At 42.8% G+C, this 21,688-nt stretch overlaps 2 protein-coding genes across 2 annotated transcripts in view; both read left to right on the top strand.

The window, feature by feature from the left end:
• FASN (fatty acid synthase) overlaps positions 1–12,504 on the top strand; it is a 59,681-nt gene extending 47,177 nt beyond the window's left edge. The window contains exons 35-43 of the mRNA XM_080993523.1: positions 638–729; positions 855–1,006; positions 1,199–1,441; positions 6,788–6,976; positions 7,869–8,090; positions 9,190–9,410; positions 9,780–9,878; positions 9,995–10,246; positions 10,800–12,504. Of these exons, the coding sequence (XP_080849649.1) occupies positions 638–729; positions 855–1,006; positions 1,199–1,441; positions 6,788–6,976; positions 7,869–8,090; positions 9,190–9,410; positions 9,780–9,878; positions 9,995–10,246; positions 10,800–10,937 (1,608 nt within the window). The 3' untranslated portion in view covers positions 10,938–12,504. The remainder of the gene's footprint in view (positions 1–637; positions 730–854; positions 1,007–1,198; positions 1,442–6,787; positions 6,977–7,868; positions 8,091–9,189; positions 9,411–9,779; positions 9,879–9,994; positions 10,247–10,799) is intronic.
• A 4,726-nt stretch (positions 12,505–17,230) lies between these two features.
• Positions 17,231–21,226, top strand: DUS1L (dihydrouridine synthase 1 like). The gene is made up of 4 exons (XM_080996230.1): positions 17,231–17,380; positions 19,115–19,361; positions 20,234–20,342; positions 21,100–21,226. The coding sequence occupies exons 2-4, from the start codon at positions 19,125–19,127 to the stop codon at positions 21,180–21,182; spliced, it is 429 nt and encodes a 142-aa protein (XP_080852356.1). The 5' UTR covers positions 17,231–17,380; positions 19,115–19,124; the 3' UTR covers positions 21,183–21,226.
• Positions 21,227–21,688: the final 462 nt, after the last annotated feature.

The raw sequence follows: 21,688 nt of genomic DNA, 5'->3' as shown, positions 1-21,688 counted from the left end.
GCTCCATTGCTCCACGCTTGTTGTCGTTTAGTCAAAAGAGGAAAGTCATACTGAGGTTCTAGGGTTATGCTTATGATATAGGAGAAGCAGCAGCCACCAAATGGAATGTTACCCTTCATTTTGTAGTCAGCAGAACTTGAAGGACAGGGGTGAGTTTTCCTAGTAAATTTGAGGGGGGGCATGTTCTATTAGTTGTTAATGTTGTACATGTGTAAAAGAAGCAATGCATGAGGAGAACTTATCTGACCCTCATCAGGAAGAATCACTAATTTATATTTCAAAAATATCTTAGCTAGATTTCTTAGGACCAAACTAGACTTGACTTTAAATGTATGCTTGTATTTTTAAAAAATATATATAAAGAGCACACACTGGAGGGCAAATATTGTGTGAGAGTTTAACCATACCATCCCTAGCTTCAGAACTACTAATTATCATTCCCCTCCTTCTGCAACGGCTACCATTTGCGTTTTTAGACATGCAATTTAAATTTACAACAGTACATCCAGGTTGGCCCTTTGTCCAGAATTTGCTATTCTGTTTCCATATTTGTTTTGAAAAGGAAAGCGTGATTTGTATCTTGACTTGACTGAGTGGGGGACAAATGTGAAAAACACTAATTCCTGGTTTCCTATAGGTCTTGAAAGATGCTATGCTGGAAAATCAGACACCAGAACTTTTCCAGGAAGTCAACAAACCCAAATATTCAGGGACACTTAACCTGGACCAGTAAGTAGCATGTGAAGACTGAATATGAACAACTGTTCTACTTGATGATACTTAAGATGAGGGAGAGAGGACTCTTCATGAAAATGAGTAACAAATCATCTTCCCTGTGATGTTTCCCCCCCTAGAGTAACCCGTCAAAAGTGCCCAGAGCTGGACCATTTTGTCGTTTTCTCTTCGGTAAGCTGTGGAAGAGGAAATGCCGGGCAGAGCAATTATGGTTTTGCCAACTCCACCATGGAGCGCATCTGTGAACAGAGACGGCATGATGGGCTTCCAGGTAACAGCACGGTCCCTCCAGCCCCGAGGAATTTCTTTTTGAAAGTAAAAGGCAAAAAACCATTTTCACAGAACTAGGCATATGCCACCTGATGCCTTTTGTGCACCACCAAGTCTGTTTCTGTCTGCTTGCTCTATTTTGTTTTGTCATATGCTCTATAAACACCACCATGCGTTCTGTCTTCTTTTCCAGCCCTGGCAGTACAGTGGGGCGCTATTGGTGACGTGGGTGTCGTCTTGGAGACAATGGGCACCAATGATACTGTGGTTGGAGGGACTCTGCCACAGAGGCTCAGCTCATGCTTGGAAGTTCTGGATCACTTCCTCAACCAGCCTCAGCCTGTCATGTCCAGTTTCGTCCTGGCAGAAAAAGTGTTGGCAAAAAGTGATGGGGCCAGCCAGAAAGACCTCGTGGATGCTGTTGCTCACATTCTCGGTAAATATCACTCTGGATATGGGCGGCAATTCTGTGATGTTGTCTTCGTTGAAAATCTCCAGTGGTTAGCATAAAACAGCTATCCTGGTGTGAAATGAATTAACAGCATGAGCCAGCTATGGTGCTTGTAATGAATCTGCCCAGGAAATTTGCTACACTGTGTAGCTGGCAGGATTTTTACAGTATTTTATTATAGTTCATGGTAGGGCTGCCGTATGTCCGTGTTTTCCCTGACATACCCTGGATTTGTCTATCGGAAATTACAGGAAATCACGAAAATGTCCAAGAAAACACGGATGTGTGGCAACCCATGAAGGAACTATCAATTTTTTTGGGATAACTTCAACAACTTTGCCAAAAAAGCTGAACGGCTTTTGTGTCCGAATTTCCACTTTCTGGAATATGGCAACTCAAGGTTCACGGCCACAGTTTTATAATGGTGGCCCCATACACCCTTTGTGTAGATATGCAGGAATTGTGTGTGTGTGAGAGGGGGGGGGCACACCAAAACAGCAGAAGCATCAGTTAAGGCCTTTTCTTCCCCTCAGAGCTGCTGAAATAGTTGCAAGAGTACGAACCATTTTGAAATCTGATTAACATGCAGATTAAAAGTTGCCCTCTTTACAACTCCTGTGGTTTATTTATATCCACTGTTTCTCACACAATCCATTGCTGTTACTTCAGGATTGTATTGTGCTACGTGCACTGCATCATCTCTCCTGGCCTGATTATTGCCTGCTATGCTTTTTCATACTTTTTCATCAGCCCTATTGTTCCCTGGGGATGATTTCACAGAACTGGGTTGCTCTTGAAAAGTTGTGCCATGCGTAGGCTTTCGTAGGGGGAAAACAGTGTGTTGCAAGAGGATGCAAGGAGGATTAGGTGTGGGAGGAAAAATGGCCAGAGGTTTGCACAGGAGTGGGTTTTAAAGGTGTGGACCTGTCACCTCCCTCATTTTTGAAACTTGGAAGAGAGAGAGAACATAACAGAGAACAAAGTGGGACAAGGCACAGACTCGGGAGAGCATAAGTGAGACAATTATAGAGTGGGGACCAGAATATGGAAACGCTTAGCAGGAACTTACATGTGAAAAAAGGGACGCGGGTGGCGCTGTGGGTTAAACCACAGAGCCTAGGACTTGCCAATCAGAAGGTCGGCGGTTCAAATCCCCGCAACGGGGTGAGCTCCCATTGCTCGGTCCATGCTCCTACCAACCTAGCAGTTCAAAAGCACGTCAAAGTGCAAGTAGATAAATAGGTACCGCTCCAGCGGGAAGGTAAATGGTGTTTCCGTGCGCTGCTCTGGTTCGCCAGAAGTGGCTTAGTCATGCTGGCCACATGACCCGGAAGCTGCACGCTGGCTCCCTCGGCCAATAAAGCGAGATGAGCGCCGCAACTCCAGAGTTGGCCATGACAGGACCTAATGGTCAGGGGTCCCTTTACCTTTACCTTTACCTTTACATGTGAAAAAAAAGGAATAGTTTCCAGTTCAATTTCCAGTGTTAAGGCTGTCAATGCCACTGTTTATGTGACCTCATCCATGTGCAAGAGGGTGGCCTCAACAGGCTTGGGGAACCCCAAGGTTTGCAGAAGTACAAAAAAATATTTGCAGGGGAGGAGGGCTTCTAACGTGTAACCTAATGAGGACGAAGTGGCCAAGGGATACCGACTGATTGTAGGAGAGGAATTGTGGAAAACAGGGAGATGGGCTGGAACAAAGCGCCTGCTCCACCCAGCAGTATTCTGTTGCTGGTCACATTTGTAAGAGCAATCATATCACCTGCCAATTCAGCATATTCAAGCATGTTAAACTGCCACTCTTCCTTAGTGGGCACCCTACTCGAGCGCCACCTTTGTGCCAATAAGATTCTAGCCACAGTGGTGGCATATAATAATAAATTCTCTTTTTTGGGGAGGGTGAGGACTTCTGTTGTTACCATTCCCAAGAGGCTTTTTTGGGAATTTTCTTTTTTAATTCATTGTAAATTACTTCCCAGAATTCCCAGATCACTTTACAGGACCACCACATGTGGAAAAAAGGTCCCTCTACATTTCCAACATTTTCCTTTTTCCCTTTTTCTTTATTTCTTTAATTGTCCATTAAGAACTGTTAGAAATAGAATGTTTATTTTTCTTCCATAGTGGTAATTTTTCTTCAGTGACAATGTTTGTTTTTTGGCCATAAAAAATGTTACTTGACAAAACCTTTAAAAAGCAAACAAATAAAACCGGACAACTAAATATCTTAGCACAGTTAAAAAACAGCAACAACTTTCCCCCCAAAATAGTTATTATCTCATTTCTCCTTCTTCCACACCCCTTATATAAAGGACATTATTGTACCTTATCAGAACTACCTTTTTTCCTTTTTAAACATTTTTGCTAGTTTGGCAAGTCTTAAGTACCTTCTGTGGGTCATTTTCATCATATTTTCTTTTAATGCTTAACATGCCGTAAAATTCATATTTACCGTCCATAAATTCTCCCATAGTTCATAATTAATATTATGACCCACATCCTGGGCCCACTAAATCATACTTGATTTCACAAATTCCTCTTTTGTTTACCACTTTAGCAGCAGTTTGTACATTTTTGATAATACTTTTACTTTTGTATCTGATAAATCCTTAAATAGGGATTTTTGTTCTGCAAATCCGATTTTTTAACAACCTATTCTTGTCACATCATGCACGGCTTACACAAGACAGTGGGTTATTATGAGGAAGCATTTACAACCCTCCTGTTTCCCCCCACTTTCTCTACATGCAACTGTCTCTTCCACTATGCTCCAATCCTTTCTTTGAAATAAAGACCTCCTCCCAGTGACGGAGAAAGTGGGAGCGGCACACCCCATATGTCATAACTGGGGTGTGTGTGACAAAATCCCCCCTGGGTGGATCGCCGCTGCACTGATAGGGACGGGGTGCGTCGCGGGGCCTCAGCAGCGGACAGGCTGTCCCTATGGGCACCGCGTGTGCCCTCCCTATGGGCGCCGCTTGCCCCACCGTTTGCCCCGCCCCTGGGCGCGCCACCCCAGGTGCCCGTGAGACTTCCTCCACCGCTGCCTCCTCCCCCCGCTTCTCTTGTCCAAAGTCTTATATCTTTTTGGTTCCATCTGACTAACTATTCAGAATACTGCCCACTTCCTCCTACCCTCTTTCAACACTGGCTGCGTTTGCATGTAATGCTAAACGAAGTTCAGACAAACCGCCATCAACCTTAACCGTGCTTTCATGAAAAGGTGCTGAGTCATTTAAATGTTGGGAGATGAAATCAGCCGGCTTCAAAATGTTATATATGAAAGTGGCTGATTTTCAACAAACCGTAGTTAATATTAACTGCAGTTTCAAGTTCAGATCTATTGCTAACTGTAGTTAATCTAAAACAGAAGTGGAACTTCCAGCCTTGTAGTCATGCCAAGAGAGGGTGGTTTAAACTTTGCAATTAAAGAATATTCTGCTCACCAAAGTGGCCAGCAGACTTCAAACACTGATTTCTAAACCACTGGAACATAAGATTTCAAGATAATTCTCAGCCATTTGTATATTTCACTTACATAAATACTGGCTATATAGTGTGGGAGTGTTATACAACAAATACAGATTCTCTCCCTCTGCTTTGAGCTAATGTTATTGTTCACTTTTTCATATTATATTCTAAATAATTTGTATATAACAAATTATGTAGTGTGAATTATTCTTTTTACCATAGGCGTATTGAATATAGCCTTTAATGTATGTTGATTGTTTCTAATTTAGAAAAACACTGGTCAAATGTTCTGATGATCATTTGTTTATTCTTATCATCATTTGATGATCTCATTCTAAAATTGCTAGTTTGCTCACTTTCCCTCTGTCAACACCATCATTATCATTCCTTCCTAACACACCAGTAATGTGGACATATATTTGAGCTCTTACTTTCTCTTGCATTGCACAAATCATTTCCCAACATTTAAATGACTCGAAACCTTCTGGATCTGCTTATTTTCTTCTTAGATAACGTAGTAAAGGCCTCATTACATCCTACTTTAATTTCCCAAAATATTCTTCTTCCATATCTGCAATACAACCATTTATTCCCTGTAGTGAATGCAAAATATACTCCTTATAGTTTTCTAGTTTTATACTGCTGCTTAAATAACTTGTGTATCCAACATCAGGCATACTCAGTGTAGTACCATTAAAACTAATGGATGTGACTGACTTAGGTCCACTATTTTCAGTGACTCTGAGTAGAAATGTTGGCTACCTTTTGCCACCAGTTTTAAAAGGCAAGCATTTAAAAACCAGCATCTGTCCCTTTCTCCTTTGGTGACATCCTGCTCCTCTGTCTATGCCAGGCATGGCCAAACCTGGCCCTCCAAATGTTTTGGAACTACAATTCCCATCATCCCTGACCATTGGTCATGTTAGCTAGGGATTATGAGAGTTGTAGTCCCAAAACATCTGGAGGGCCAAGTTTGGCCATGCCTGGTCTATGCCCATGCAGTCACATACTTAGCCACAGGAACTCGACTCATACACAAGGCAAGAGTGCCCTGTGAATACTTCAGGATGAATTCAGCAGACATTTATTAATTTAGCTCCCGTAACATTCATCCGTGTTCCCCGTCATTTATATTTCAGCCTCCTTGGGGCAAAGAGTATCTACCAGTTTGTAAAGCTACCATTGCTTTAAAGTTTAAACAAATATATCAGATAAAACATTGAGGAAGAGTTTGGGAACTTAGCTGAAGGTGTTGATCTAATTATTATACAGTTTGAAATAGTGCATCAAATGTGGTTAATGAAAGGGAGGAAATCATATAAAACTGAATGCCATGAGAATGCAGTGCGGTATCTGAATGGAAAAATACATGGCCCTTTCTTTGCTGACCTGTTATAGGATCTTAAAGACTTATTTATTCCAGTCAGCATTTTGTTAATTTTAGGTTACTGTTTTATCTGCTACTACTATCTTGTTTACTATTTTAATGATTAATGTACTGAAAATTTGGTTTTTCTTTTCTTTTTTACTGCTCGCTTATTTACTTATGTATTTTAAAGTGTAGCAATCATCTTGGTGAGGGGTTTTATGCTAGAGTGGTGAGGGTTTTTACGCTAGAGTGGGCTAAAAACCATAGCTGTCAACTTTTTCCTTTTCTTGCGAGGAATCCTATTCGGAATAAGGGAATTTCCCTTTAAAAAAAAGGGAAACGTTGACAGCTATGCTAAAAACGCATTTAAATAAATACATAGCAATGTTGTGTCAGCGAGGAAAAGAGATCTGTGAAGAAATTATTGACAGTTTGGAGGGGCTTGAGCAGCAGTAAAAAAAAACAACAACTTGTATTTCTTTCTCATAGGTGTCCGTGACGTAAGCAGCCTAAATGCTGACACCTCCCTGGCTGATCTGGGCCTGGATTCTTTGATGGGTGTAGAAGTGCGGCAAACCCTGGAGAGGGACTATGACATTGTCATGTCAATGAGAGATGTCAGGTTGCTTACCATTAACAAACTACGAGAATTTTCTTCAAAACCAGGGACCACAGACAGTAAGTATGTCTGGTGGGTTAAAATCTGCCCTACTTTGGGTTTGTGACACTTAAGGAAGGGGTGATGTAGATAGGAGCTCCCTACCTACCCAGAGAAAGGGTTTTCTAGTTTCCAGGGCCAGCCTTGACATGACATGGGTGAGCCACGATTCAGAGCTCCCAAAGCAGCTAAATGGGAATGCCACTTGGATTGGGCCTAAGGAGTCTTTCACCATTTCCTCTTATGCTGTTTGCCCAATCAATACCCACCCAAAAACTGCTACTAGCTACCTGGGAGCAGGGAAGATAGATGCAATAACACCAGTGTGGTGTAGCGGTTAAGAGCGGTAGTCTCGTAATCTGGTGAACCAGGTTTGCGTCTCCGCTCCTCCACATGCAGCTGCTGGGTGACCTTGGGCTAGTCACACTTCTTTGAAGTCTCTCAGCCCCACTCACCTCGCAGAGTGTTTGTCGTGGGGGAGGAAGGGAAAGGAGAATGTTAGCCACTTTGAGACTCCTTCAGGTAGTGATAAAGCGGGATATCAAATCCAAACTCTTCTTCTCTTCTTCTTTATTTTATTGCAGAAGCAACAGAGATTGAGTACTTTTTTCGTTTTCTATGTAGTCAACATATAGTCTAGAACTATTGTGTATTGTTTTCTCTGAGGATAACTTTTTTTTTGTTTAATTCCAAAAAATAAAAGCTCATTGCACAATTGATTCTGCATTTGAAATCAGATATAAGCAGTCCTGGTAATGGGGGGTTTACCCACACCTGCCCAATGATATTCTGGGTATGCCAAGTGATACTAGTCCCAAAACCAACCTACAACCTGCTCTTATATTATCTTATGAGACTGAATGTGGCATTAACTGGTTCATACTCTGTTTCTGTAACTTGCTTTTTTTTAAGCATCATCCCATGAGACAAAAGGCAGTCAAGCAGAGCAACCCAGATTGGACTTTAACAACCTGTTGGTTAATCCAGATGGACCAACTGTCTTGCAACTGAATGAGGTGAAAAGCACGGAGCCGCCTCTCTTCCTCATTCACGCTATTGAGGGATCTCTCTCAGTTTTCAACAACCTTGTCTCTAAACTACGTATACAAGCCTATGGACTTCAGTGCACAAAAGGTAGTTCTGTGATGTTTATTGATTGTCTAATCCAGAGGTCATCCTTGTCAATGTAGCTGGGATCAATTTACATCTTTCACAAACATTCCAATTTGCTGAATACAAGCATATTTTGTCCATGTGTGTGTGTACATGGGGAAGTCTCCATGCCATAAGAGAGGTATATGGTGATAATTTACCACTGGAATAAGGATTCCTTTGGGACAAAACACTTATTCCTTTAATTTTTTTTTTTTAAATAATTTTTTATTAAAGTTTTAAACAAAGAAAAAAAAACACACAAAAAAAACAGTACAAAACTTAACAATGAAAACATAGAACATAACAATTAAAAACAAACTCTCTTTTCCATTTCCAATTTTAAATTACTTATTTTCTGGACTTCCTCATACCTCCCACTTATTCCTTTAATTTGGGGAGGGGAGCACCAAGTCAAAATGGTATATTTTAAAGCAGTCCTTCCCCAGCTTGGTGTCCTCCAGATGGTTTTAACCACAACTCCCATTAGAGCCAGCCAGCAGGACAAATGGTTAGGGATGATGGGATTTGTAGTCCAAAATATCTGGAAGGCGCCAGGTTGACGAAGTCTGCTTTAAAACATAGAAAGGGTTCCAGAAAGAGTGGAGGCTGAAATTAGCCATGATGGTTGATTATGAGTCTGTTCCTCAATCATGTAGGCAGAATCCAGATGTCTTCATTGCATTTAGCATGTAGTAAATTACAGAATTAAGATTTCTGCAACTATATAGAGTAGGTTTTCCCCCTAAACCTTGAGGTTAACTTTCACTTGAAAAAAATACATGCAAATACAAGCACAAGTATATATATTATAAGGCTCTTAATAGAAAAAATGTTACAAAAAGTAAGCATTTGCTGCCAGAGGCTCAGAGGTTCAGTCCAGACTGAACATCTCTGCTGTTCATGACAAAAATTATCCATATTCTAAAAAAGTAACAATTTTGAAACGGCAGAAACTTGTCTAATTTATTTCAGTTCCACAGTCTGGAATTTTGGCTCTTTACAGCAACGTTCTAAAGATTGTGACCGTGATCATCCATAGCCTGATTCTTCTCCTCATTTTACCTCTTCTCACTACTAGCTGCTCCTGTGGACAGTATACAGAGCCTGGCATCCTATTACATTGACTGCATTAAAAAAGTGCAGCCGGAAGGCCCCTATCGGATTTCTGGATATTCCTTTGGTGCCTGTGTTGCTTTTGAAATGTGTCGTCAGCTGGAAGCTCAGCAGAATCCCTCCCATTTACCCAACAGCCTGTTCCTGCTTGATGGTTCTCACTCCTATGTAGCAGCACATACTCAGGTAAGAGACCAATCCAGCTACAAGAGCCACTTGGAAAAGATTACACTTCCATGTAGGAATAGCACGCAACCATGTATTTTATTGCATGTGCACATATGTGAATTGCCTCCCATTTCCTGTTGAATCAATTTCTGTAAGGCAAGCTGGAGACCAAACTGAGATCCCACTGGATATTAGTGGGAGAAAGAGGGAGCTCCACACTGTTGTCGCTCAGCAAGCAGAGGCTGGTGGAAGCAGGCAGGGCTGGGAAGATCCAACCCACCTCCTCCGAGCCTGGCACAAAGGGGTTTGGGCTTGTGCCTTTGCTAAAATTCAATTCTTTGTCTAAGATTAACATGAATTTTCTGGTGCTCCGTCCTCTCCCGCCAGAGCTACAGAGCCAAGCTAACTCCAGGAAACGAGGCTGAAGCAGAAACCGAAGCATTGTGTGCCTTTGTTCAGCAGTTCACTGGCATGGAATACAATAAGGTAATGCTCTTTGGCACTGTTCACAGCTGGGGTGGGGGGAGCACATTTTGCTCACAACAGTTTCACTCTAGAAACTGCACCTTGTAGTAAAGCTTTCCTGTTTGTACCGTTTGCAGTTGCTGGAGATTCTTCTACCCCTACCAGATCTGGAAGCTCGTATAAACGCGTCTGTTGATCTGATAACTCAAAATCACAGAGACCTCAGCCACGAGGCCCTTGCCTTTGCTGCTGCTTCCTTTTACAAGAAACTGAAGGCAGGAGACAAGTATGTGCCTCAGAGCAAGTATCATGGCAACGTGATGCTACTGAAAGCAAAGACCCACAATGAGTACGGAGAAGGTCTTGGAGGAGACTACAAGCTCTCAGAGGTTAGTAACATTAACAGAAGAAACTGGAAGGTTTTTTGTGGATTTTCACCCACCACAGCCCTTAAAGTAACATAGGTTGCAGTCCATCATCTAGTTATGTGTGCTTTTAAGTCCCATTGAAATCAACAAAACTAGCTTGCTTGATGGTTTGTAGCCATCTTCTAAACATCTCTGCCCCTCACTGAAAACTGAAGTGCTCCAAAAGTCGAAGCTTAACAGCACATGATGTAGAGCTCAAATGCTTGATGCAACTCCTTACCTTTACTTTCTGCAAGTATTTTTCTGGCCTATGAAGCAGCAGCAGCAGCTGAATATTTAGTTTGCTAGGTTATGGAATGATTAACCTAAAAGAAAAAGGTCTTAGGCCTTGCTTGACATGTCTTTGGTTGTGATTGATTTAAAGAAGATGAAGAAAATGTGGAAAGTAGTGAAAAGAAGAAAAGGGTCGTTAGGAGTTCCTTCTCATTCTCCTGAATGGAAAGGCAGAAGGTGTATGAAACTAAAAAAGTGTGTGTGTGTGATGTTCTCTTTTATATCTTTGTGCCCTGTGCAGGTCTGTGACGGGAAAGTGTTTGTCCACATTGTTGAAGGGGACCATCGCACGATCCTGGAAGGAGATGGTGTTGAGTCAATTACTGGGATCATCCATAGCTCGTTGGCAGAACCTCGGGACAGTGTTCGAGAAGGCTAGATACTTGAGAAACTTTACTGTCATTGCTAGAGAGAATTCAAAGCTAACCCTTAGGACAACCCCAAGGAACTCTTCCTGTAATCCATCATGTCATCTGCTCCGCAGCCAAGTCTAGGATGTCCAAATGGCCAGAGTCCCCCTCCCCTCTCTCTCCAGTGCAGTGACATTATTTTTGCACTGTTGCAAGGACCTGTATCGAGGGCAACATTTTACACCATTTGCAGTACACACACAAAAAAAAGAATTAGCAGACTGTGTGTGTGTATTTTGTGCTTTGTATTGTATTGTATTGTTGTCTAGAAGTATTCCAAAGGATAAGTGAAACTGACCAAGCCTAGGGAGTAAGGAGGGAAGCTGCAACTGATTTTGGAGGCGCATTTGTCTGTGAAAGAGTCAGTTCTGTAGCAGTATCAGTAAGTTAATTCCACTGAGGCTTTTTTGTAACTATTATTTCTAATCTGAAATATTCTAGGTATTTATTTTATTGTTACTTTATTAGAGGCTCACTGTTTTAATTTGTGATTGGCTAAATGATAAGGACAAAATATTTGATTGTGGAGTATTTCTTCCCCCTGCGGCTGTTTGGTTGCCTCGTTTTTACAAAATTAAAACCAAAATTCATCTTTAGAACAATGTGGTCATTTGGAATGGAAGATAGATTCCTATGATAAGCACCACCTTTCTCCACAGAGAGGTGAAGCTGCTTCTGCTATGTTGCTGGTCCCATATTCAGTCTCTGATGGAAGGGAATCCAAGCTTGGAGCATGTATAGCGTCTTTACCTTAGCAGAGGTTGGGGGCAACTTTAAGATAATTCCTGCATTCATCTGGAAAATGCATGGATCAGATGTATACAGCTTTCTGCACCCAGTGTGGTGATTTCCCCCAAATACTTTCAATCTAGCTTCTTAATTCCCCCCGCCCCATTTGCTGCTTCAAGGGTTGCTCAGACTTCATATGAGTTCTTGTTGACAAGAACCTGATTTAACCCTCCCACAGCTGAACCATCTCCCCTTCTCATCCATCCAAAAAAAGAAGTCTGTAGTAGTTATGAATATTTGCCTAAAACCCCTTTGGAAAAACAAAAACTGGAAGCAGTAAGCCTTTTCTTGCCTCATCTATGTTGGATATGCTTGTAGAAGAATCGGAACATCTTTGCTGCAACAATGATACAGAGGAGACACATGGAGCAATCAGTATCCAGCAGGATTGTTGTGCCTCCCCAAACTGCTTTAGAATCCAGGTTCTCTGCTGGGTTATTTTAATTAGTGCTGGGGCATAGAGATTGCACACAAGTTCCATACCTGCTGGGAGCTGGTTGGCTAGGTGATCCTCTGTGGACAGGCAGCTTAGTGGCTGGTTTTAGTTTTTAATTTTAAGGAAAAATTCCTTGGAAATCTGAAATGTAAAATGAATACGTTTTCAGATCAGACCTGTTCTGTTTTGTGTGTGTGTGTGTGTGTGTGTGTGTGTGTTTTCATTTTCATTTTTACATTCCTTTGGTGAAAAAGCTCTGGAGCCCCCTTTCTTTTGTGGCTCTCCTGGAATTAAAGGTGACTTAAACTCTGCCATGGCTTTCCTTGACTCTTATTTCTATACTCTGTGCTTATTAATGTTTACTTGCATTTTCTATTCCTTTCTGGAAGCAGGGGTCGGGGTGGGGAGAGATACACCCCCAATTTCTTCAGGTACTATAGCTTGGTGGCTGCAAAAACCTTATCCAAGTTCATTGGACAGTGGCTTCCTCTTGCTTTGATGCCTCATGCATGTATAATCAAATAACCATGCTACATGACTGGAAATCATGTAGTCTCAAATGTTCCTCTTAGTTCTTTCTTCTTTTGTGGTTTTAGAAGCTCATCAACTTAACTGCCTTCATTTCCCCATCAGTGGAACAGGGCTAACCACCATGCCAGCTGCTTTGAGAACTGCTGTTAAAAGTGCTAGTATTTACAGGAAAAATTCATCCAGGGGACACATTTGAGTAGGTTTACAGTGCAATCCTATACATTTCTATTCAGAAGTAAGTCCCACTGAGTTTAACAGGGCTTCTTCCAAAATGTTTTTTGGGATTGCAGTCTTAATAAGTCAGCATACCTGAAGTGAAGGGGGTATGAGGGCTGTTTAAACCAACTTACTTGCAGGAGCTAATCTGTGTGCCATAGGCAGGTGATCTGTAATAAAGCTAAAAACTAGGGTGGAATCTTTCCAGTAGCGAGGCTAGTTCTGAATTGTTTTTACTCTGAAATCCGAAAATGTGGGATTCTCTTAGGCTGCTCTCAAAATCTTTATGCATTACATATAACATTACCACTGTAATCCTTTATATGTATATGCTGAAGTAAGCTCCATTAAGTTCAATGGATATTTACTCTCAGGTAACTTTGCCTAGAACTGTGGCCTAAACAGCACATTTGAGCATCAAGCATTGTTTGCACTGTTCATGTTAATTCAGGGTTTCCCCAACCTTGGATCTCCAGCAGTTTTTGGACTATAATCCCCATCCCTGACCACTGGTCCTGCTAGCTAGGGATGACAAGAGTTTTAGTCCAACAATGGCTGGAGAACTAATTTGCCCTCAATCCCAAATTTGGCAAGGGAGCTCCTACCCATGTAAGCACTGCTCTAACCTTCAAAAGAAAGGAATGAACACACATTAGGCGTGGTACTTGCCATTTTGACACAACCCCCGCCCACCCCACACATCTGTGCAGTCATCCTAAATTATAGTCTAAGATGTCTCTCTTCTAAAGAGAAATGTCTATTGATAGAAATGAAATATATACTTCTGAATTAAGGCTAGGGCATGTTTTCAAGGGCTTAGGTTTGGAGTGTCCTAATTGGTTTTTTAAGCATTTCTATACTGCTTTTCAGAGCAACAAAAAGTTCTCCCAAGCACTATAAAAACATTGTTTTTATTTTTTAAAATATTCAAAGTAAAAGTCAAGAAAGCATGCTTAAAGGGACAGATTTAGTTATGTGTGCAATGGGAAGGACTGGGGGAAAGAGTGTGATTTTACAGCTCGCTCCAGATTCCGTAGCGGTGGATTCCAACACATCTAATTTATACCGCACTGAGTTCATGAGGATTTGCTCCCAGGTTGCTGTATAAGATTGCAGCCTAAGCCTACTTAATAGCTGAGGCAGCCTTGAATCCACACTGATCATTAGTCATTATATAAAGGAGCCAATTTGCAGTAATTAAACCAGAAGTACGGTATAGTGTTTTTATTATTAGAGAGCATTACTTATGGCAATTCTTAAGCAAATGTTCAGGCTGCTAGTTGTAACATTGGGATACAGAATGCATACTTGCACTGAGATGTTTGGGGGAAAGAAAGATAAAAGTTCTTGCATTATTTATTTCAAAACAAAAGCTATTAATTCAGGAATGTCTAAGCTTTACCATGTCCCATGTAAACTTTTAAGTTGTCCCATGTTGAGTGGAGTCTGCTTAAATAAACAACTTACCGGAGTCTGTATTGCATCTTAGCTCCCATTAGTTTACTGTGATTAACATATCTGATCATATCTAGCTGTGCCAACAGCTAGCATTTGATACTACCCATGCATGTTTTAAGCGTGTGCGTTTATTTTGCTTATACAAAATTGAGCAATGCTGCCACCTGTTGACACTGACCCAGAGAAGGAAGAGAAGAAGAGTCAGCACCACAAGTCATGAAGGCCCCAGGACCCAAGACCAAGCTGGAGCCTGATCCTGTTCGTTGGGAGCCCCTTGAATCACATACTCCTGAACAAGGAACCCCCCCCCCCAAAAAAGCCAGGTTCCTCTGAGGATCCCGCTCTCTCTACACTAGGAATCTCACGCTCCCCAGTGCTTGCTTATCACCACAAGCAACACACTAGGCGGGATCTAACAGGGAGGCAGAGTGGTATGCTCTTTAAGGTTCTTAGGTCTCATGAAATGGGTAGAGTCTGAGAAGGGTAAAAGCCAGGAGGAATACATAAGGGCTCGGTGGATACAATTTGTCTGCTCGGAACTATCTAAGATCTTGCAGTAACTGCCTGGCCCTACTGGCTAGCCCATGGGTAGGCAAACTAAGACCTGGGGGCCAGATCCAGCACCAATTGCCTTCTAAATCTGGCCCATGGACGTGTTTTTACATGAGTAGAACGTATCCTTTTATTTAAAATGCATCTCTGGGTTATTTGTGGGGCATAGGAATTCGTTCTCCCACCCCCCCCAAAAAAATAGTCCGGCCCACCACAAGGTCTGAGGGACAGTAGTCCGGCCCCCTGCTAAAAAAGTTTGCTGACCCCTGGAGCCTGACTGACTGAGTACAGGCAGCCCCCTGTTTACACATGTTCACTATGTGAGCGACTGTATACCCAGAAGCAGTGCTTTTTTTCTTGGGGGACACAGGGGGACGCATATGCCTAAACATTTTGTGAATCTAACAGAAGAAACTAAAGACGTTTTTAAAAAATAGTTTCTTCTCTAGTACGGTGAATTGTCAGTTCCGTTGCTACCCCCGATGGCAGCCTCATTTCCTGTCATGGTGTTTCCCAAGTCTCAGATGAAATGAGAGTACCCCTAAACATCTTTTAGGAAAAAAGCATTGCCCGGAAGTGACCCAGAAACAACATAAAGACGTCACTAGAATGTTACTAAAAGGATGGAGGTGGAATGGGGTGGGGGCAGGGCGGAGCAGAGTGAAATGGGGTGTTGCAGACTTTTTCAATGGGTTTCAATTATACACAATTTCACTAATACGCGCAGTGCCTCAGAACATAATCTCCATATAAATGGGGAGCACCTCTCCTTCCACCAAGCCTCATCTGTCCTCATGGGCTCCTGCTTGGTCAGTACAAGTCGGTCCACAGACTTTCACATTGCAGAAAACAACCATGCCCAAACTCAAATAGTTTCTTCTCTCCTCATTATATGGAAACAAATACAATAAAGCCACTAACAGTACATTTTTCATTGTTAAAATGTAAACAAGATTAGGACAAAATGAAAACCAGTAGCTCTTAACAAGTCTGTAAAAGTTGCTTACAAACTGACAACTGATTCACCTACATGAAATCGTGTACTTATGACCAGCAAGGCCCGCACTAGGTACCAAATGAAAACACAGGGCCAGCACAGGAAGTGGTATCCCTGTGTTGAGTTCTCCAAAAGTCCCTTCTTACATATAATATCTCTCACCCATAGCACAATGCTGCCACATCATGCATTTTCCACTTACTGACTGCTGCTGATAGGGACAAGAAAATGCACAATACAATGACCTCATGACTTAGTAATAGAGTAAGTGTGACTACACCTTTTGGGAGATCAGAAGAGCACTTGAGACGGGTGCTGAACAGCAGCAGTCCTTTTATCTAGTAATTTTCAGTTCTGCCCTTGACTCAAAGGTGGGTATAAATAAATATCTCTCTTTCACTCACACACACGCACACACACATGCACATGCCTAAATTCACAGACAGCATACAAAGGAATAATCTCACAACTCAGGAAAGGGTGGGGAGAGAGTTTGGCCCTTGCCCTAGCTACCCCATGCAGCCACATTCCACTCTGTGCTATTATTGCAACCAGTGTCGAAGGAAACAAAACCACAATTTTCCTACAGTACTACATGCCTTATTATCATTATTGTAGGGAAGCGGGTGGCGCTGTGGTCTAAACCACTGAGCCTCTTGGGCTTGCCAGTCAGAAGGCCGGCGGTTTGAATCCCCACAGCAGCCAGTTCCTGCCAACCTAGCAGTTCAAAAGCATACCAGTGCAAGTAGATAAAAAGGTACTGCTGCGGCGGAAAGGTAAATGGTGTTTTCATGCACCAGTAGTGGTTTAGTCATGCTGTCCACATGACCCAGAAAAACTGTCTGTGGACAAATGCTGGCTCCCTTGGCCTGAAAGCGAGATGAGCGCCACAACCCCATAGTCGCCTTTGACTGTACTTAACCATCCAGGGGTCCTTTCCCTTTCTTTTTTATTTTCATTATTAATTGAATTTATATACCGCCCTATACCCAAAGGTCTCAGGGTGGTTCACAGAACAAAATCAAAATATTATATATATATAATTTATACCCCGCCCTCTCCGGCCAGGACCAGGGCGGCTAACATCAGGTATATATAAAAACTCTCCCCCGCCCCACCTTCTTGTGTTGAACAATTCTCTGGTGTTTTTTGCCCCGGGGTATTCTGCTAACTCGCTGCCCGCCCCGCTGTCGTTGTGAGAGCTTTAAATGCGCAGCTGGCAATAAGGCGCTTCCTAGCCTGGGCGAACCTGTCCGCTAGGGGGAGGCCGGGAGGGGCCGGGTTTCCTCGCGGCCCCTTTCCGCCCGCGCCTCCGTTTCCGAAGGAGCCCCGTTTGAAGTTGCACCGCCGCTGTGCCGGTCGGAGTGGCATGGCGGAGGCGCCGTCCGGCTGTCTCAGCGCCCTGCCCGGGGCTCTGCCTCAGTAGGAACCAGGTACCGGAGAGGGAGAGAGCGGAAGGCTCGGGCGAGGGGGCCGTGTACTCTGGCGGGCGGGCGGGCAGGCGGGAGGGCGCGGCTCACGGCCTAAGTCCTCGAGGGCGGCCGCCCTGTTTGAGCAGCGCTGGGCTGGGCGCGCTTTAGAGCCGAGCGGCAGGGAAAGCCTTGTGGCCCCGAAAGGTCCTTCCCCCTGCAGGTGCCTCGCCTTCTTCAGCGCAGCTCCTTTTCTTCCAGGATAATGCCAGCCTAGAAAGGAGCGCGGAACCGGCCCCTGTTGCTCTATTGCAAAGGGGGTGGGGTGGGGTATATCACTAGCGCCATAGACCAGCTGCTCTTCCTTCTTTTATTTATCTGACCTTAAGAACATGCAAACCTACCTGGCTGGGATGGGGGAGCCTCCACTGAAGGGTTGGTTTTTTTTTACATTTTCATTTATTCCTTTGTATTTTATGCCGCTTGCTTGTGTTAAGACCTCCTTAGTGGTTTACAAGACACGTTTAAATGATGAATAAAAGCAGTTTAAAACAACCTGCATCTTTAATTAAAATGAACAGTTGACAAAAGAGAGGGAGAGAGACTAAAACACACCTGCAATAGCTTTGCCTCCACAAAAATGTGCTTTCGGTGTAGTGTGTAAGCAAGTTGATAAAGCCATAATCACAACAAGTAGTAGGCAAACCGAGCAATCTGCTTGCTCTAAGCAAATCAATGTACTCGCAATCCCCTGCTTAAAATCCCAGTCCTCTGTGCCTCGCTGCAGTTTAGTTGGAACTTAAATGCTGGCACCATGGTGACAGAACAGCAGGGGTGGGGAGAGACAGGTGAGCCACAAAGGGACAGCTGGGGTGGCTCCTTTGCCACCATTGTGCTTCCCCCAATGCTGCTGTTTTGGACTTAGCAAAATAGTAGGCTGAGGAGGAGGGAATCAGTGGCAGAATGGGATGTTTTTTGGATGGCCTGTCTAAGCCACAGTTTGGCCAAACTTTTGGCATGTACATATTTGTCAGCTCTGGACTGGACTGATGTGAGGCAGCAGGTGGGTATCCCCAGCCTTGCAGGGAGTGGTATGACTATCACTTACCTTGAAGCTTTGGTCCACAGCCCCTTTTTCTTGCAATACTTCCCCCCCCCCCCCCCGGAATGATCTAAGGATAAGAAGATGAAAGTGTTGCATTGGTGCTATTTGTATAGTAGTGTCTTAATATAACATCACTTTTGAGCATTGGCTTGCTAAGGTACAGTAATGTTACAATAGATCAGATAAAAATATCAAAATGAGTGTTGCTGTGATGTTGTGAATCTTTTTTTTGCAATACTGTAGTGTCAGACAGCTCACATTGATGTTCACAGAATCATCAAATGATGATCATAAAATATAAAAAGACAAGTAGGAAATGCAGGATATTCCAAAATATGGGATACTGTGTAATCCTGTAAAAACTCGTTATTTGCTCTTGCTCTTCACTAACAATCACCTAGAAGAACATAGAAGAGACCTGTAAGTATCTGAATTGCACATTACAGGGCTCTACAAACATTTATTCTTCTTGCGTTGTTTTCTTTATGTGGGTTTTTTTTGGGGGGGGGAGGAAGGGTTCCCCGCATGTTTTGTGCATTTTTTTAGCATGCTTACTGCAGAGAGCTGTGTATGGAACAAAGCTAAAAGCCATATAAACTGTTGCTTGCTTACTAGAATCTATTAGAGAACCTTTTGTTTCCATTTTCTTCCAGTCAAAGGAAGATGCCCAAACTTGAGGGCTTTGAGTTCTGGAGAAACACGCTGAAAGGTGCCCGTTTTGTGGTTGCTCCCATGGTGGATCAGAGTGAACTAGCTTGGAGACTGTTAAGTCGCCGCCATGGAGCCCAGCTGTGTTATACCCCTATGCTGCATGCTCAGGTCTTTGTCAGAGATGCCAATTACCGTAAAGAAAACTTGTATTGTGATGTGTGCCCTGAAGATAGACCTTTGATTGTGCAGGTAATAGCTATCACATAATTTCGCTTTATATTTTTATGATGTCCTTTAATGGTGGCTTTTGGAAGAAATGGCTTTAAAATAGCTAGTGTTACAACAGCCATTGTAGAATAATAATTGCACATAACCTTAAGGACAAGAAGAGGCATGTCTAGCAAGCCAAGCTCTCCCCTTCTGGGTCATGGAAGGCAAGAGTTGAGACAAAAGGACTGCCCAATCCAAGCCCTGCTGTGCTCATGGCAGAAAGCAGGAGCTGTGTCTTCCCCTCCCCTTCGCCTTGACTTAAAAAGAAAATAATTCCTTCCCTTTGTTCTCAGTGGATTATCACACCAACTTCAGGGCTGGCATGTGTTCCTTGTTCTAGGGGTGTGTCAGGTTTTGATTCTAGCGGATCTGGTGCCTCCCCTGATCCCCCATTCTAGAATGCCTCCTTTTTGCCCTCTCAGAGCACCAAGAGCAGAGGAAGGGCTTTAGTTAGGAGGCCTCTGTGGGTGCACCTTCATCTCTGTCTATTGACAAAGAAATTGCAAATTCCTGTGGTCCCCAAGGATGCCCTCCCAAGGACCACTGGATTCTGCCTTCTCGGTGGTGGCACCCACCCTGTGGAACACCCTCCCACCAGATGTCAAGGAAATAAACAACTATCTGACTTTTAGGAGACATCTGAAGGCAGCCCTGTTTAGGGAAGTTTTTAATGTTTGAAGTTTTATTCTGTTTAATATTCTGTTGGAAGCTGCCCAGAGTGGCTGGGGAAACCCAGCCAAATAGGTGGGGTATAAATAAATTGTTGTTGTTTTGTTTTATAAATGTATTGTCATAGTTGGGTGTTAAAGTTGCCTCTCACTTATTCTTTGGCTTGTATGCCTGTTTCACAGTTCTGTGCCAATGACCCAGAAGTGTTTGTCCAGGCTGCCTTGTTGGCTCAAGATTACTGTGATGCTATTGACTTGAATTTGGGGTGTCCTCAAATGATTGCAAAAAGAGGTATGTGCAAACCAAAACCTTAGATAATTTGGATGGCAATGCTGTTCACACTTACATGGGCGGAAGCCCCATTAAACACAGTAGGATTTACATCTTAGTAAAAGTGCATAGCATGGCATTACTAAATGCTCTTGAGCAATTCTAATCTGGATTAATTTGTGAAACTTTACAGTCCAGTCTTAAACATGTTTACTGAGACGTTGAACATGAATTACCATCCAGTGAGTGTGTTTAGGGTTGCAGGCTTGATTTGTGCATCAGACTCTGAATCAGACCTTAATGGTATATGCATTTTAAACCTCTCATAAAGTTTAAGTGCTGTCTCACGTAACACCCTGCTGATGCCTTATAATTTAAGCTTCTTATATTTCTCTAATTTAAAAGACTATTTAGGAAACAAAGGAAGCAGATTCTGTAGTCAGGTAATGGAAGGACAGACCAGGCTTTTAGGAACTCTAGTTGGTGTGAGCAGAATATGAATGTAATTAGAACTCTGTGCTGCAAATTTCAAATCCTTGCAGTTCTGGCATAAAGAGTGAGATAATAGTTTGTTACTATGTTTATTTTCTAAATACATTTTGAAAAAACAACGTGATGTTTCCCTTTCCCTGCCTAAGTAGAAACATGACTGTGGGTCTGCAGTTATAGTTTTCATCTATACTTACCTGTTTTTATGTCAAAAACTTTCCTATCAATGTGTCTCTACTAGGCCGTGATTTTGTGGGTGGTTTTTCTTTGTGTGTGTGTTTGTATATAGGTCACTATGGAGCATTCTTGCAGGAGGAATGGAAGCTTCTTCAGAAGATGAGTAAGTCCATGATGCTCTTGAGAACGGAGTAGGAGAAGAGCAGAATAAATAAAAAATGCAAGGGATTGTCTTTGGAGCTCGTGATAATAATAATAATAATAATAATAATAATAAATAATAATAATAAATGTTATTTATATCCCGCCCTCCCCAGCCGAAGCCGGGCTCAGGGCGGCTAACAACACTAAAATAGTACAACATTCTAAAAACATTATAAAAATTAATTAAAATCAAAATTGATGGCAACCATAAACTAAAGTTCTGTAAAGATTGCCAAAGGAGGGAGTCAGGCTGCGCCCTGACCAAAGGCCTGGTGGAACAGCTCTGTCTTGCAGGCCCTGCGGAAAGATGTCAAGTCCTGCAGGGCCCGTCTCCTGTGACAGAGCGTTCCACCAGATCGGAGCCGCAGCCGGAAAAGCCCTGGCTCTAGTTGAGGCCAGCCTAACCTCTCTGTGGCCTGGGACCTTCAAGATGTTTTTATTTGAAGACCGTAAGTTCGTCTGTGGGACATACCAGGAGAGGCGGTCCCGTAGGTACG

The sequence above is a fragment of the Podarcis pityusensis genome, assembly GCF_964106645.2.
Source record: "Podarcis pityusensis genome assembly, chromosome: 2".
Taxonomy (NCBI): Eukaryota; Metazoa; Chordata; class Lepidosauria; order Squamata; family Lacertidae; genus Podarcis; species Podarcis pityusensis.
This window is presented reverse-complemented; position numbering and strand designations above follow the sequence as displayed.